Raw genomic sequence first — 13,837 nt, 5'->3', positions numbered from 1 at the left:
CGTAGGAAACCATTAGATATACAATATACTAATTTCTACAATTCTATACCGTTTAAATGTAAAAGAAACTTAGAAGAAGTTCTGATTCATTATACGAAAGTAATTTATTCCGGCGACATTATCGAAGAAAAATTAAATAATATCCGTTATGTATTTAGCAGGAATGAATATCCAACCAAAACTATTAACAAAGACACAAACATAGTGAAAATAAAGTCAACAATAACAACTGTCTGGAATAAGTAAGTCCCACAGTTCAAAAACAACGTTGCTTGTGAGATATTAAGATAAAGGATGAGAAAGGTATTACAGAAAGCATTCGTTGCAGCTAAACTGAATATCGTATCCTACAATCATCCGGCAATTATATCTTTAAGCAAACACAAACTGCTTAAATTAGCCACATGTTTACCAATTCAACTTCTGTGAAGCCAGTTATTATTTTATTTTATTTAAACACATAAATATTGGTACAAGAGAGCGCCAATATATGTGCGCCACACAAAACAATGAGAATTCGAAGAGAAGTAGAAAAAAAGAACAATAACGAAGAGATTGGTGTCAGGTAGTGTGGTAGCAATGAGGGAACGCAAAGGTACAATCGGAAGAAATCTTTCAGGTAAGGGAGACACAACCACTTTTTATGAAGAAAGTAAAAGAAAGTTACAGCAGGATCGCCACTGGCTTCTATCCTGAGCCATATCTGATAACGTCTCTAGCCACTGTGTTGCACCATCTCTCGGACCCCAACCAGGGAGCCGTGAAGGACCGACACAAGCCAGCCCTTTGCAGCTTTCTTTCATACCACGACACCATGTCATGCACTGACCACCTCTCCGCTTTCTCCAACCAGTCCCAGAGTCGGCAAATAATGCACGACGTGGAATTCTCTGGGACGACATTCCGAGAACATGTCCAAGCCACCGAAGTCGGTGTTTCAAGATGGTGACACCAATTGAATTATCATCTCTGTGCCCGAACACACGATGCCGAACCTCTGCATCACTAACATGGTGTTGCCACTGGATGTCAGCAATCCTTCGGAGACAACAATAATCGAACACAGAGAGTCGTCTAACGTCCTCAACTCGGAGAGGCCAGGTTTCACAAGCATAGAACAAAACTGCTCTCACCGACGCGTTGTAGATCCGACCTTTTACAGCCAGACTAACATCACGAAGGCGCCAAAGGTGGCCCAGATTGGCATAAGCCGCTCTGGCTTTCACTATACGTGCATTGATCTCATCACTCACACCCCCACCAGCACTTATGCAGCTACCCAGATACACGAACTTCTCGACTACGTCTATCTGCTCACCATCCAGGGTGAGTACAGGATTAGAATCCTGCCAGTCTTGTAGAGGTACTTTGCATTTCAAAGGTGCAAAGCACATACCCTACCTACGGACACTGATTGCCAAATGATTAAGTGCGGATTGCATGGCTTGAGCATTATCGCACAGTAAGACAATATCGTCCGCATACTCAAGGTCGAGGAGTCTTTCTCCAGGCAACAGATCCACACCGCCATTACTTACATCCATCAGAGCTGTTTCCAGAATGTCATCGATAGCAAAGTTGAAGAGGAATGGTGAGATTGGGCAACCCTGTCTAACCCCAATGCTCGAATAGAACAATGGAGAAAGGTGGTTGTATGCCCTCACTCTGCCTGAGGTGTTTGTATATAGGGCTTTCAGGATGTTAATAAACTTCTCAGGCACACCCTTCTTCAATAGACAATCCCAGAGAACAGCCCTGTCCAACGAATCGAAGGCAGCCCTGATGTCAAGAAACACTAAGATTGTTGGCCTTTGATAAGTATGGCGGTGTTCTAACATTTGGCAGAGAGTGAAGATATGATCAATACATCCTCTACCAGAACGAAACCCAGCCTGCTCCTCGCGAGTCAATCTTTCTCGGGTTTTGAACAACCTACGAAGTATGACGGAAGCCAATAGCTTGGACGCAATCGGAAGTAGACTTATCCCCCGATAGTTGTTACAGGAACGACGTGAACCCTTTTAAAGATAGGGACAACTATCGACTCATTCCATGACGTTGGTACACTCTCTAGTTCCCAAACCTTTGTAAACAACGTCGTCAATTCCTTAGTCAAAAAGTCACCACCATCTTTAAAAGGAGTCGGAGGTAAGTCATCTGGGCCAGATGATTTGTAACGCTTCAAGAGTTGGAGTTCCTTGCGGACTTCCTCCTCGTTTAGTGGATCAGTCGTCACCGGCCATGGAGGGCAGGGCAGTCTGACCGATGTTGCCGGAGCAGCAGGCCAGTTGAACTGCCCTTCGAAAAATTCTGCCCATCGTCCAAGACGTCGATGGATGTTAGTGATTGGCATCCCATCATCCTCACAGATTGTTTCACTCACACCATACTTCTTGCTGCCAGTGGCTCGGATGAGTTGGAAGATCTTCCGGTAGTTACCAGATGCAGCTGCTGCTTCCAGCTCATTAGCTCGCTCCGACCACCAGGCTTCTCGGTCCTTACGCAAGCTTTGCCCAATCTCACTACGTAACATCCTTCGTTTATGGTCAAACTCACGGTCACCCGGAGTAGACCGACGGGCTTCAATGAGTTGTAAGGAACCTGCAGAAACCCAGTGCTTATAAGCGGGACGTTTCGCGAACCCACAACTGACTGTACCCTCCATTTTCATGGCGTCATGCAATTGCAACCAATGCTCATCCATACTTTTCGGTGGAATGGTAGCTAGCCTAGCACCTAGCTCGGTTCGATACTTACTTGCAACAGAAGTTGCAACCAGCTTGCTAACATCAATCCGTTGGTGGCGGTCACTTCGTTGTCCACTGAAAAGTAAGGCAAGATTGGAGCAGACCAAGACATGGTCAGAGTCCAGATAGGTACTCCAAAAGGAGCGGCAGTCTTTTACACAACCACGCCAGCGGTAGCTGATCGCGATGTGATCAATCTGAGTCCAGGCTTGAGATGCAGAGGGAGGACGCCAGGTGGCACATCGGCGACGACTGTGCCGACAGTTAATGCTAGCCAGAAACAGGTTGTGGTCTGTGCACAGTTGGAGTAGACGGTCCTCGTTATCTGACCTGCGACCAACGAGTCCCCATCGGCCACCTAAACGACTCTCTTCTGTGCCTAGACGCCAGTTACACTGAACGAAAAATTTGGCAAGTCAGTTATCATAATTCCAAACACCATTCAGTCTGGCTGAGCAAAGGATAGTTATGGGTGACTAAGAAATCTATTCTTCCTGACTTGGTTGATGCAGGAAACCTAGTAGACTTTTCGAGTAATCTACCATACTACGGAAGTTATCGGAATCCAGATCTATGGACCCGGCTTGTGTACAAAAGAAATTTACGCGGACCCTCTCCCTACCCTGGTCATTGACACAGGCTGCATTCGTCTTTTTTTCTCTTACGCAGCTGTCACTAGTTTTAATTTCTATAAATAACCAAATTAATCATAATTATCCCATCCTTTTTGTTCTAATCACAATTATTTTTGACATTATCTCCATATGCACATACAAAATACTTTTCTGCACTCTTTAAGATAACACTATTGTTGCAGATAAATGTAAATTCTTTGGAACCAGTGATGTGAATTATTTGGCTGATAATGTAGAAGCTTATACACGGTTGAAAATTCACATGATTTTGATGGAGTTTTGTTCTCTGAGCTGGATAGTTTGATCGTGGAGCTTCTACCTAAAGTTTGTGCTGATTATGTCGTTCAGAATAACGATGAAAGCTCCGCGACTAAACCATCCAGTTCAGAGAACAAAACTCCAAATCTTCTCCATCCCGAGAATGGACATGATAAGAAGTGTCCAATCTAGGGCCGTAGATTATGACTGGTCCTCCTAGATTTATCAGTCAGTCGGCTACAACGTAGGACCAGGCTCACGTGTGCATCGGTCCAAGTTGCTATACCATCGTTTTATATTCTAGGATGGATGATTTTGTGAATTAATGTACACCAAAATCATAAGTAAATTTCATTACAAGCTATGGATTTTGACCACTCATCTCTTATAAGGTTATTAGATGATTAACATCTAGAAAACCACGAGAAATAGCTAAAGAATTCCCACATAAATGAAGAGTAAACTGTATTGCTTCTCCATAATGATAAGGTAAAGTGAAGTAAATAGTCACTCCTAAGTACTGTATGCACGTTTCGGAGAAATAGCATACATATATCGTGTGGGATTACGGACTTCTAACTAGTGGAACTTGTCCTATCCAACTTAAAACCAGATCGAAAGCTCAGACATTTAGTTTGGGCCTTGCTTCAGGAGGTGAGAGATGATATTTCGCAGCATTGAAAGGCTTGGTAATCGGGGTGAAAGAGAAGCTACAAATCGAGGAAGGAAATGGTTGTCAGGACCAAGTTCAGTTGGTGTATCAGTGAATGATACTCTCCAACTGAAAATAACGTAGAAGGATTATTCTTGTTGAACGACAGGAATAGTATTAAGGCTGCAACATTAGTTATCCTCAAAATCAACCACACAACCAGGATAAATGACTAGATCGGAATTCTGGGGTCTGAAAACAAAATCACTGGGAATGGTAGCTATGATCTGCGAATTAAATCGACTTGACACCATCCTAGCAGTGCCAAAACGTGGGTGGTGTATTAAACAATACTACTTCACAGCCGAATATTGTACTAAACTATTTTGAAATGTTGTATTCGACATCATATCTTCTTACCCCACCCTACTTATTTCGACTAAGTAAGTTAATTAGAAATACTGACCTTCACACACAAACTGTCAGTCATTTGTGGACGGAGTGATCACAAGGACTTGAAACTGAGTACATGAACTTATACTGTTACCTAGATAGATTTAAAAAATTGGTTGTTCTAAGAGATATTTTCTTACTAACTATTAAGCGTGTCATTACTACTCATTAGTTTTTCCAATATGTATTAAAAGAAAGGATCCCGAAAACTTCATTTAAATTTATGGAAGGGATGAAGTGCATGAACTCAGTCATCAACAATGTAGAGCCTCGCATAGATGTGCATTGGCCCAAGTTGCTAAACCTCATAGGCACGAGATGGAAATAACAAGATGAATGGGAAGAGACAGAAATAACGTACCAGTCTATATAATTTCATATTACCATAACACCTATTACCTGTGGAATGCAAGTTAGTGGTAGCATAAGAAAATATTTAGGCTGTCTTGAACGATATGTACAAACAATATGAAGTCAAGAAATATAGTCATCTTTTATTTCAGCAACTCGTTTATGTGCTAAGTATAAAAACGCAATACTACACATAGCACTGATAAGAAAGATTACGTCAAACCAACGATGATAGAAATGAAACTGTAAGTCACCAAGTACTTGATTTAACATATTCCTATACTCTGCAGTCATATTCATGCGTAAAAGCAATACAGAAGAAACAAAATAAGTACCCATTATTTGTGCTATGATTAAAACAATTATATTCGATGATTTTGTGCTGGCTATAGCATGAAAGAATTTTGTTAAAGTTATCAAGAGTCCACGAATTGACGTTACAACAATTATACCGACGAGCCAAAAAGATATTTGTTGTGACCAAAATTTTACATCGATTTGAAAGCCTAGATAATGTATAGTTATACCCATAAAGCGTGTTATAGGATCTTGTCCACCGAATCGATTCAATAAAATATTTACAATGGATATAAATATTTTCCAACAGCAATAACCACAGAAAAAGTAGCCAAGACAATTGAAATATTTCCCTTTCCATGTTTTTGAAAATTCAATACGTTCTTGGGCAGTTCGGAGGTAGTGCAGTTCCAGAAATAATTGACGGCTTAAGTCCTCAAGAACAGATATCTATATATTTTGAAAGAAAACAAGAGAAATTTACGATGAATACGAAAAATAATCCTCGTGTTAGATTTTCCTACTGAACGTAAGAAATAGTGAAAACTTTCAGGGTAACTTAAGAATTCTAAATAAAAAAGAGAATGATTCTATACAGTATCACAACACAAGAGTTCTAAACAAGTATTCAGTTGAATTTTAATAAGACTAAAATGTTTTGCCGTATAACTGCTGTCAGAAATAACAATGACATCAGTCAAAATGGGAGTATAAAGTAATAAATAACTAGGTGATAATGTTTGATTAAAACTCCTGGCTTATACAGTTGTAGCGGTAAATAAATCCCCAAAATAAATAGCTCTGTAAGTTTTCAACATTGGATGCTGACTATATGTTTTAGTGGACCCATCTAGCTGAAGGCGCTCGGTCAGGCATCCGCACCAGATCACGTGTGGTAACGCTGTGCTCAACATCTACCGCAATCGCTAGCCAGATTAGATCAGAGAATTCCGATATATTGGTTATCACCAAATACACTCTTCCGATCTCTTCGACTCTGTCTTTTGATTTCTCTTGGTGGGTACGAATTATATTAGGTGTTGCTGGTAAAAGCGTTGTCAAACACTGAATACGTGTGTCATCTTCACAGTCAACAGTAAGTAAGCGATGAAAATTCAGAATGCCTGATGTTTGCTTTCAAAAGTTCAGGAAAACTAACTTAAAAGTAGTGAAAAGTAGTTTCAATTATTATTCTATAGGTTGTAAAACGGTTGAATAGCTGTCCTACTTATTTTGAAGCAACTACACATTTTTTCACCATTAATGACTACACTATTGGAAACGATAATAACCATAGTAGATTTTGTTAGCAATATTTCCTAGGCTGTAACTGTGATACATTCCGAGTATGCTGGGCTTTGTAAAAACATTTTTTGATCATACTTCGAACATGATCATAATATTAAATAGCAGGAATTTGTATTGGATGAACATGACTGAAGCGTAACATGGAATTAATAACTATAATTTAAAGCCCCTGGAAGAGCCACACTCGTAAAAGTGGACGGTTGTTATTGAGGTTTTATTTTAAAGGTAATATCCTTTTTATTAGGGGCTTTCTGAATATATTAGTGTAGTATGTCTGACGTCACAATCTATAGATATATAGCCTTTTAATTGCACGAATCCCTACATTCTTAGTTCTTTTTCATGAATTACATAAAATAAAAATGCGGTTACAGGAGTTGAATTTCGATTATCAAGCCATATATTCGGATCACAAACAAGGGTTAAAATACGAACTTTTACTTGGCTAGTGAGCTTAACTTGATCCAAATCGATGGTCTAGAAACCGGAAAAAAACAGGTGATTAAAGGTCACACTATTTTAAACTTAAGAGTGCCTATCAAGATAAAAGATGTTAAGACAAGAATCGATCTTAATACAATTTAGATTCGGAACTGAAAATTAATTTTTTAAGACAATAGCTAGACAAATGACTCAAATATGGTAACAGTGTATAAATAAAACACTAACCTCATGTTTCAATAATTTTTCGTCAATACGAGGTGATGAAATGGACATTCCAACTGTCCGTAACATATTCCAAAAGGTGTTAGATTTTTCGTTGGTAGTACGCTGAAATTCACATAAAAACATTTTGCGGTAAAACCTGGAAGCTATATAACGACTAAGTTCTGCAAAAAATAACACTCAATGAAATAAAGGTCGAATGCCCAAGTGTTGGCCTCCAGAAAAAACCAGCTGTCTCCGTTTGGGCGCACAAGTAGTATCTCGGCTCTTTCACAAATATAACTGAGTTATAAAGAAGGTGGTATACCTGCTTTGTTGTAGACTAACAAAACGCAGCAGTCTGATCTGTGGTGTTGAAGTTAATAGAATAAAGCGGCACATTGAGTTAAAAAAATATGTCTACGGCGTAACATGCATAATAGGAAAAAAACAGACAATCTCAAAACAGAAATTAAAAACACACGATGGACTAACTTTCATTCTTGCCTCAAATTGAAACTGAGCTAGTCTTCGACGCTTCACCAAAATCATATCTACAGTTTGTAACAATCTTCTCTCAGCTGTGCGTATTTCTGAGTTTGAAACGGACAAGGCGAAGTAAGTCATACATGAATACGGATAATTGACAGCACCAAAACCGGATAAAAAAGCCATTATAGTTACTCCAACTACTCCTATTCGACCAATACATTGCTCCAAGAATACAATGCCATGTTTTCCACTCAAAATAGGGAAAGATGTCCCCACTTTCCAAAAGGCATATAAATATGCAGTCATAAGTGCAAAGGAGAAACAAAGTCTAATTGAATTTTTAGGAGGGATAACTCGTAAACTCTTACTGATATAAAACGATATGTAAAATGGGATGATTATTATGACATCTAAGAGTGTTGTTAAAAGAATAAACTGCCAATGTATGCGCCTGGAAGAGGCTTCCAAAATATCTAGTATTTCAAAAATTACTAATTCGAAAACTGTACAAGACAAGGAAAAAGTGAGTGAAAAGATTAGTACTACTATGGAGTCCTTGACTTCATAGTCACGAAAAAGCTGTCGAAGAAAGAAAACCCATCCTCCTATAAAGAAGGCTATCTGAGAAAAAAATAGGGCGCAAGAGTCTAGTAGGAAACTCATAATAAGCGCATAGCCTTGACATATCAACAAACACAATGTTGAGACTATAAATCCATACTAATCAGACATATTTTTGTGGTCATTTGTGTGAAATTATGTATGAAAAAGGAGTAATTGTAGCAACGAATTGGTTAGCGCGTTTTTTGATCTTGGTGAAAACTATGCTAGTTGACCGAAGATGGATAATATCATAAATGAACATGAAAATAGCCCACTCCAGTCTGAAGATGACATTTTACAATGTGATAGATATGGCTTTCGTGGTGGCCAGCAGTATACAAATCCAGAGGAGTAGGTTAAATGAGTTTTTACATCTGGATTATTCCACTTGTTTAATTTGTACATTTCTCTTTGGAATCATGTGCCTAAAACCCCAATGCACTTTTTCAATGCGGTGATGCCTTCTCAACAATCCACCAATATGGTTCTTACTTCTAATATAACCTAGGACACCATGCTGTTCATTCGAAGAGGGTTTAGTAATCAACCTCAGTCTCTTTTCTCTACCGATTTATCCAGATTTTTTGGGGGTTATTCCTGTTTCCAATTTCACGTAGAAAATAATTATTCTTATCTGGTCTTTATCGTCACATTTACTGTTTACTTTCTAACTTCATCCACCTTATCCTATAACGGTGTTCATTTAGTTGTGCTAATGAGTTACGGTAACTTGGTTCAATATATATATATATATATATATATTTTGTAGATGACTGACTAACTATCACTGAAAATAAAATCTAATTATCAGTTTTTGTCACTTAATTTACTCAACCTCAACGTATATATTGAATCTCCCTATCTTTTCAAGATAAATCCATGTAATTCATAGTACTAGTTATTCGTTGCTGCTAGATAAGGAAACTGGCTAAACTCAAGCTTATTCTCCTTTATCAAAGCCTTCCAAATACTTCTACGTTGATGTAAGTAATACTTCATTGCATCGAAATGCCGTTTATCACGTTCCACATTTCTGTCTGTGGTCATATGGTCTACATGCTTTTAATCGAGCTCTTTTGGGTACCTGGTAAGTCCTATATGCTTCAACCTGTTTAATGTTAAAATGCTCAAGTTGAGTAGTTTCCAAGTACTTTCGTTAAAAGTCATCCAGAAATCTTCCTAACAATTTTGTATAATTAATTTCAATGGTTAAGATCATGAGTCAGTTGAAGCTAGACCACCATGGAAGATCTGGAAGCACTGGACGGCCGTTTTGCCCTATTGTGGGACTCCTCAGCAGTGCGCATCCACGACCTCGCCCCTTGCGAGATTCGAACCCATGACCTACTGGTTTCGCGCGCGAGCACTTAACCACTAGACCACTGAACCGGCCGGCATCTGACGGTGTTAATGTCTAACTTCAACTAATCAACGAAATTGAGCGACACATCCACTATTGTCTTTAGTCAGTTATTATCTCACCACAGACCTGGTTGGACTCCACTGGTCACTACTTCTCACTAGAACTCCAGGATATACCTCGTGAAGCCAGTCACTATTGAGCATATGTTGGTCAATATCAGACCACAAACGAAGGTTGTTACGTAGTGAGATTGGGCAAAGCTTGCGTAAGGACCGAGAAGCCTGGTGGTCGGAGCGAGCTAATGAGCTGGAAGCAGCAGCTGCATCTGGTAACTACCGGAAGATCTTCCAACTCATCCGAGCCACTGGCAGCAAGAAGTATGGTGTGAGTGAAACAATCTGTGAGGATGATGGGATGCCAATCACTAACATCCATCGACGTCTTGGACGATGGGCAGAATTTTTCGAAGGGCAGTTCAACTGGCCTGCTGCTCCGGCAACATCGGTCAGACTGCCCTGCCCTCCATGGCCGGTGACGACTGATCCACTAAACGAGGAGGAAGTCCGCAAGGAACTCCAACTCTTGAAGCGTTACAAATCATCTGGCCCAGATGACTTACCTCCGACTCCTTTTAAAGATGGTGGTGACTTTTTGACTAAGGAATTGACGACGTTGTTTACAAAGGTTTGGGAACTAGAGAGTGTACCAACGTCATGGAATGAGTCGATAGTTGTCCCTATCTTTAAAAAGGGTTCACGTCGTTCCTGTAACAACTATCGGGGATAAGTCTACTTCCGATTGCGTCCAAGCTATTGGCTTCCGTCATACTTCGTAGGTTGTTCAAAACCCGAGAAAGATTGACTCGCGAGGAGCAGGCTGGGTTTCGTTCTGGTAGAGGATGTATTGATCATATCTTCACTCTCTGCCAAATGTTAGAACACCGCCATACTTATCAAAGGCCAACAATCTTAGTGTTTCTTGACATCAGGGCTGCCTTCGATTCGTTGGACAGGGCTGTTCTCTGGGATTGTCTATTGAAGAAGGGTGTGCCTGAGAAGTTTATTAACATCCTGAAAGCCCTATATACAAACACCTCAGGCAGAGTGAGGGCATACAACCACCTTTCTCCATTGTTCTATTCGAGCATTGGGGTTAGACAGGGTTGCCCAATCTCACCATTCCTCTTCAACTTTGCTATCGATGACATTCTGGAAACAGCTCTGATGGATGTAAGTAATGGCGGTGTGGATCTGTTGCCTGGAGAAAGACTCCTCGACCTTGAGTATGCGGACGATATTGTCTTACTGTGCGATAATGCTCAAGCCATGCAATCCGCACTTAATCATTTGGCAATCAGTGTCCGTAGGTAGGGTATGTGCTTTGCACCTTTGAAATGCAAAGTACCTCTACAAGACTGGCAGGATTCTAATCCTGTACTCACCCTGGATGGTGAGCAGATAGACGTAGTCGAGAAGTTCGTGTATCTGGGTAGCTGCATAAGTGCTGGTGGGGGTGTGAGTGATGAGATCAATGCACGTATAGTGAAAGCCAGAGCGGCTTATGCCAATCTGGGCCACCTTTGGCGCCTTCGTGATGTTAGTCTGGCTGTAAAAGGTCGGATCTACAACGCGTCGGTGAGAGCAGTTTTGTTCTATGCTTGTGAAACCTGGCCTCTCCGAGTTGAGGACGTTAGACGACTCTCTGTGTTCGATTATTGTTGTCTCCGAAGGATTGCTGACATCCAGTGGCAACACCATGTTAGTGATGCAGAGGTTCGGCATCGTGTGTTCGGGCACAGAGATGATAATTCAATTGGTGTCACCATCTTGAAACACCGACTTCGGTGGCTTGGACATGTTCTCGGAATGTCGTCCCAGAGAATTCCACGTCGTGCATTATTTGCCGACTCTGGGACTGGTTGGAGAAAGCGGAGAGGTGGTCAGTGCATGACATGGTGTCGTGGTATGAAAGAAAGCTGCAAAGGGCTGGCTTGTGTCGGTCCTTCACGGCTCCCTGGTTGGGGTCCGAGAGATGGTGCAACACAGTGGCTAGAGACGTTATCAGATATGGCTCAGGATAGAAGCCAGTGGCGATCCTGCTGTAACTTTCTTTTACTTTCTTCATAAAAAGTGGTTGTGTCTCCCTTACCTGAAAGATTTCTTCCGATTGTACCTTTGCGTTCCCTCATTGCTACCACACTACCTGACACCAATCTCTTCGTTATTGTTCTTTTTTTCTACTTCTCTTCGAATTCTCATTGTTTTGTGTGGCGCACATATATTTGGCGCACTCCTGTACCAATATATATATGTTCAAATAAATAAATAAATAAATAAATAAATCAGTGGTCTGGTGGTTAAGTGCTCGCGCGCGAAACCAGTAGGTCATGGGTTCGAATCTCGCAAGGGGCGAGGTCGTGGATGCGCACTGCTGAGGAGTCCCACAATAGGGCGAAACGGCCGTCCAGTGCTTCCAGATCTTCCATGGTGGTCTAGCTTCAACTGACTCATGATCTTCACCATTGAAATTACTGATATATCCACAAAACCCATCTGAAATTTTGTATAAAACAATTTCGCTATTCGCTATTATCAGCTGGGCCGTGTGGACTAATTTCAAGTCGAAGTATCAGTCAAAACAAATTTTAGCCCCTGATTGGGAATTAATTTTGGGACAATATCTTTGTTTTTGTTTACTTCCCTACAGACATACCAACGGTCCTCAGTTTCCTGGTTTGACCCTAAAATATAAAATCAACTCATTTACTAGGTACTTGGATATGAACCACTCTGAACGTGAGGGCCAAATAACACTAGCTGGATACCCAACCCAAGTCGATACAGCGGGGGTCATAACTGGGACTTAATGCCTGAAAGTCAAACGCATTAACCATCGAGCCACCACTCAAAGCTCTATATTATTCCTTTGGAAGAGTATCGTTAACCTTCACATTTGAGGGGTAGATGAAAGTCGAGTATACAAGTCTATACCTAATTACTATCATGATGTAATAAGTAATAAGCATGTACCTGGACTTGAGTGGCATTTTCTGCGAGAGATAAATACTACCTAGCTAGTCAAAAGAAAGCAGAGAGGAGCATAGTGTGCTTCGGTTAAGATATTTACATCCTATATATCCTTCGAAAAGTCAAATACCAACACCTATGATTAAATTCTGACTTAAACTAGTGTGAGATTTTGTTGTTAGGGATGACTCGAGTAATTCCTGAATTAACCTATATCATAATCTACATTATTATTATTATTATTATTATTATTATTATTATTATTATTATTATTATTATTATTATTATTTGAACACATAGATATTGGTACAAGGAGGCACCAAATACATATGCGCCACACAAATCTCATTTGATATGTATGAGGGCTGTGATACTGCTCAGGTGCCTAAACCGAAGCAGGTGGTTTTCTTAGGGGGCCACACCCGGAGTCTTCGACTTAAAGGTCTAATCCACAGGGCAGTGGAGCAACGTAAAGAGATGCAGTCCCATGGTAGCCGGTGACCAACAATTTGTTCATACGCCATTTGTTCCCTTAGGATGCTGGAGCCCATGTACATCATTGGTTTGGAATCAGGATTTTCCAACTTCCGTAGGTGGATCCTCTATATCCACCAACCCGGTTAAAGCGCCGGACATTCGCCTTTCGTCCTCTCAATTTCATAAACAACAACCCCATCACGAGAAGGCAATGAGTAGGAATTTTCTGTCAGTCGTTATATGCATGTGGCCATATGAGAGCATTTCGAGAGGGAGAGTTGAATCTCTCCACTCTTGGCCGTACCAGGGCATTTGGGTGACTCGACCTCATCATTTTTACCCATTTCATTTACACATTTCAGTCTTGTTTTGATGAGGTGCCAGAAAAACTGTGCTTCGACAACCTCACGTACTGATCCCTTGTCCAAAGAATTTGTTCTACTGAAACAGTGATAAGCCTTGCTCGTCTTCTCTGTCTTTTATATGCTAGGAACCGGTAGTAAATCCTACCAGTTATTGTCAATTCTACT

At 40.6% G+C, this 13,837-nt stretch overlaps 2 protein-coding genes across 3 annotated transcripts in view; one reads left to right on the top strand and one right to left on the bottom strand.

Moving 5' to 3' along the window:
- Positions 1-4,310: 4,310 nt before the first annotated feature.
- GPR89B_1 (Golgi pH regulator B) lies at positions 4,311-8,501 on the bottom strand (the record flags this gene model as incomplete). 2 transcript variants are annotated; one of them, XM_012940711.3, is made up of 3 exons in its annotated part: positions 4,311-5,843; positions 7,371-7,472; positions 7,842-8,501. In XM_012940711.3, 3 exons carry the CDS (start codon positions 8,499-8,501, stop codon positions 5,220-5,222), a joined length of 1,386 nt encoding a protein of 461 aa, XP_012796165.3. In that variant the 3' UTR covers positions 4,311-5,219. The 2 variants fall into 2 exon arrangements, with proteins under 2 accessions (XP_012796165.3, XP_051066555.1); XM_051216008.1 differs by having other exon boundaries at positions 7,371-8,501.
- A 45-nt stretch (positions 8,502-8,546) lies between these two features.
- Positions 8,547-13,837, top strand: part of MS3_00007691 (uncharacterized protein) — a 50,413-nt gene continuing 45,122 nt past the window's right edge. Inside the window, exon 1 of the mRNA XM_051216007.1 lies at positions 8,547-8,792. Within this exon, the coding sequence (XP_051066554.1) occupies positions 8,680-8,792 (113 nt within the window). The 5' untranslated portion in view covers positions 8,547-8,679. The remainder of the gene's footprint in view (positions 8,793-13,837) is intronic.

Source organism: Schistosoma haematobium, chromosome 4, assembly GCF_000699445.3.
Source record: "Schistosoma haematobium chromosome 4, whole genome shotgun sequence".
In the NCBI taxonomy this organism is placed as follows: Eukaryota; Metazoa; Platyhelminthes; class Trematoda; order Strigeidida; family Schistosomatidae; genus Schistosoma; species Schistosoma haematobium.
Note: the sequence above shows the minus strand (reverse complement) of the source record. Positions and strands in the feature narration are given on the sequence as shown.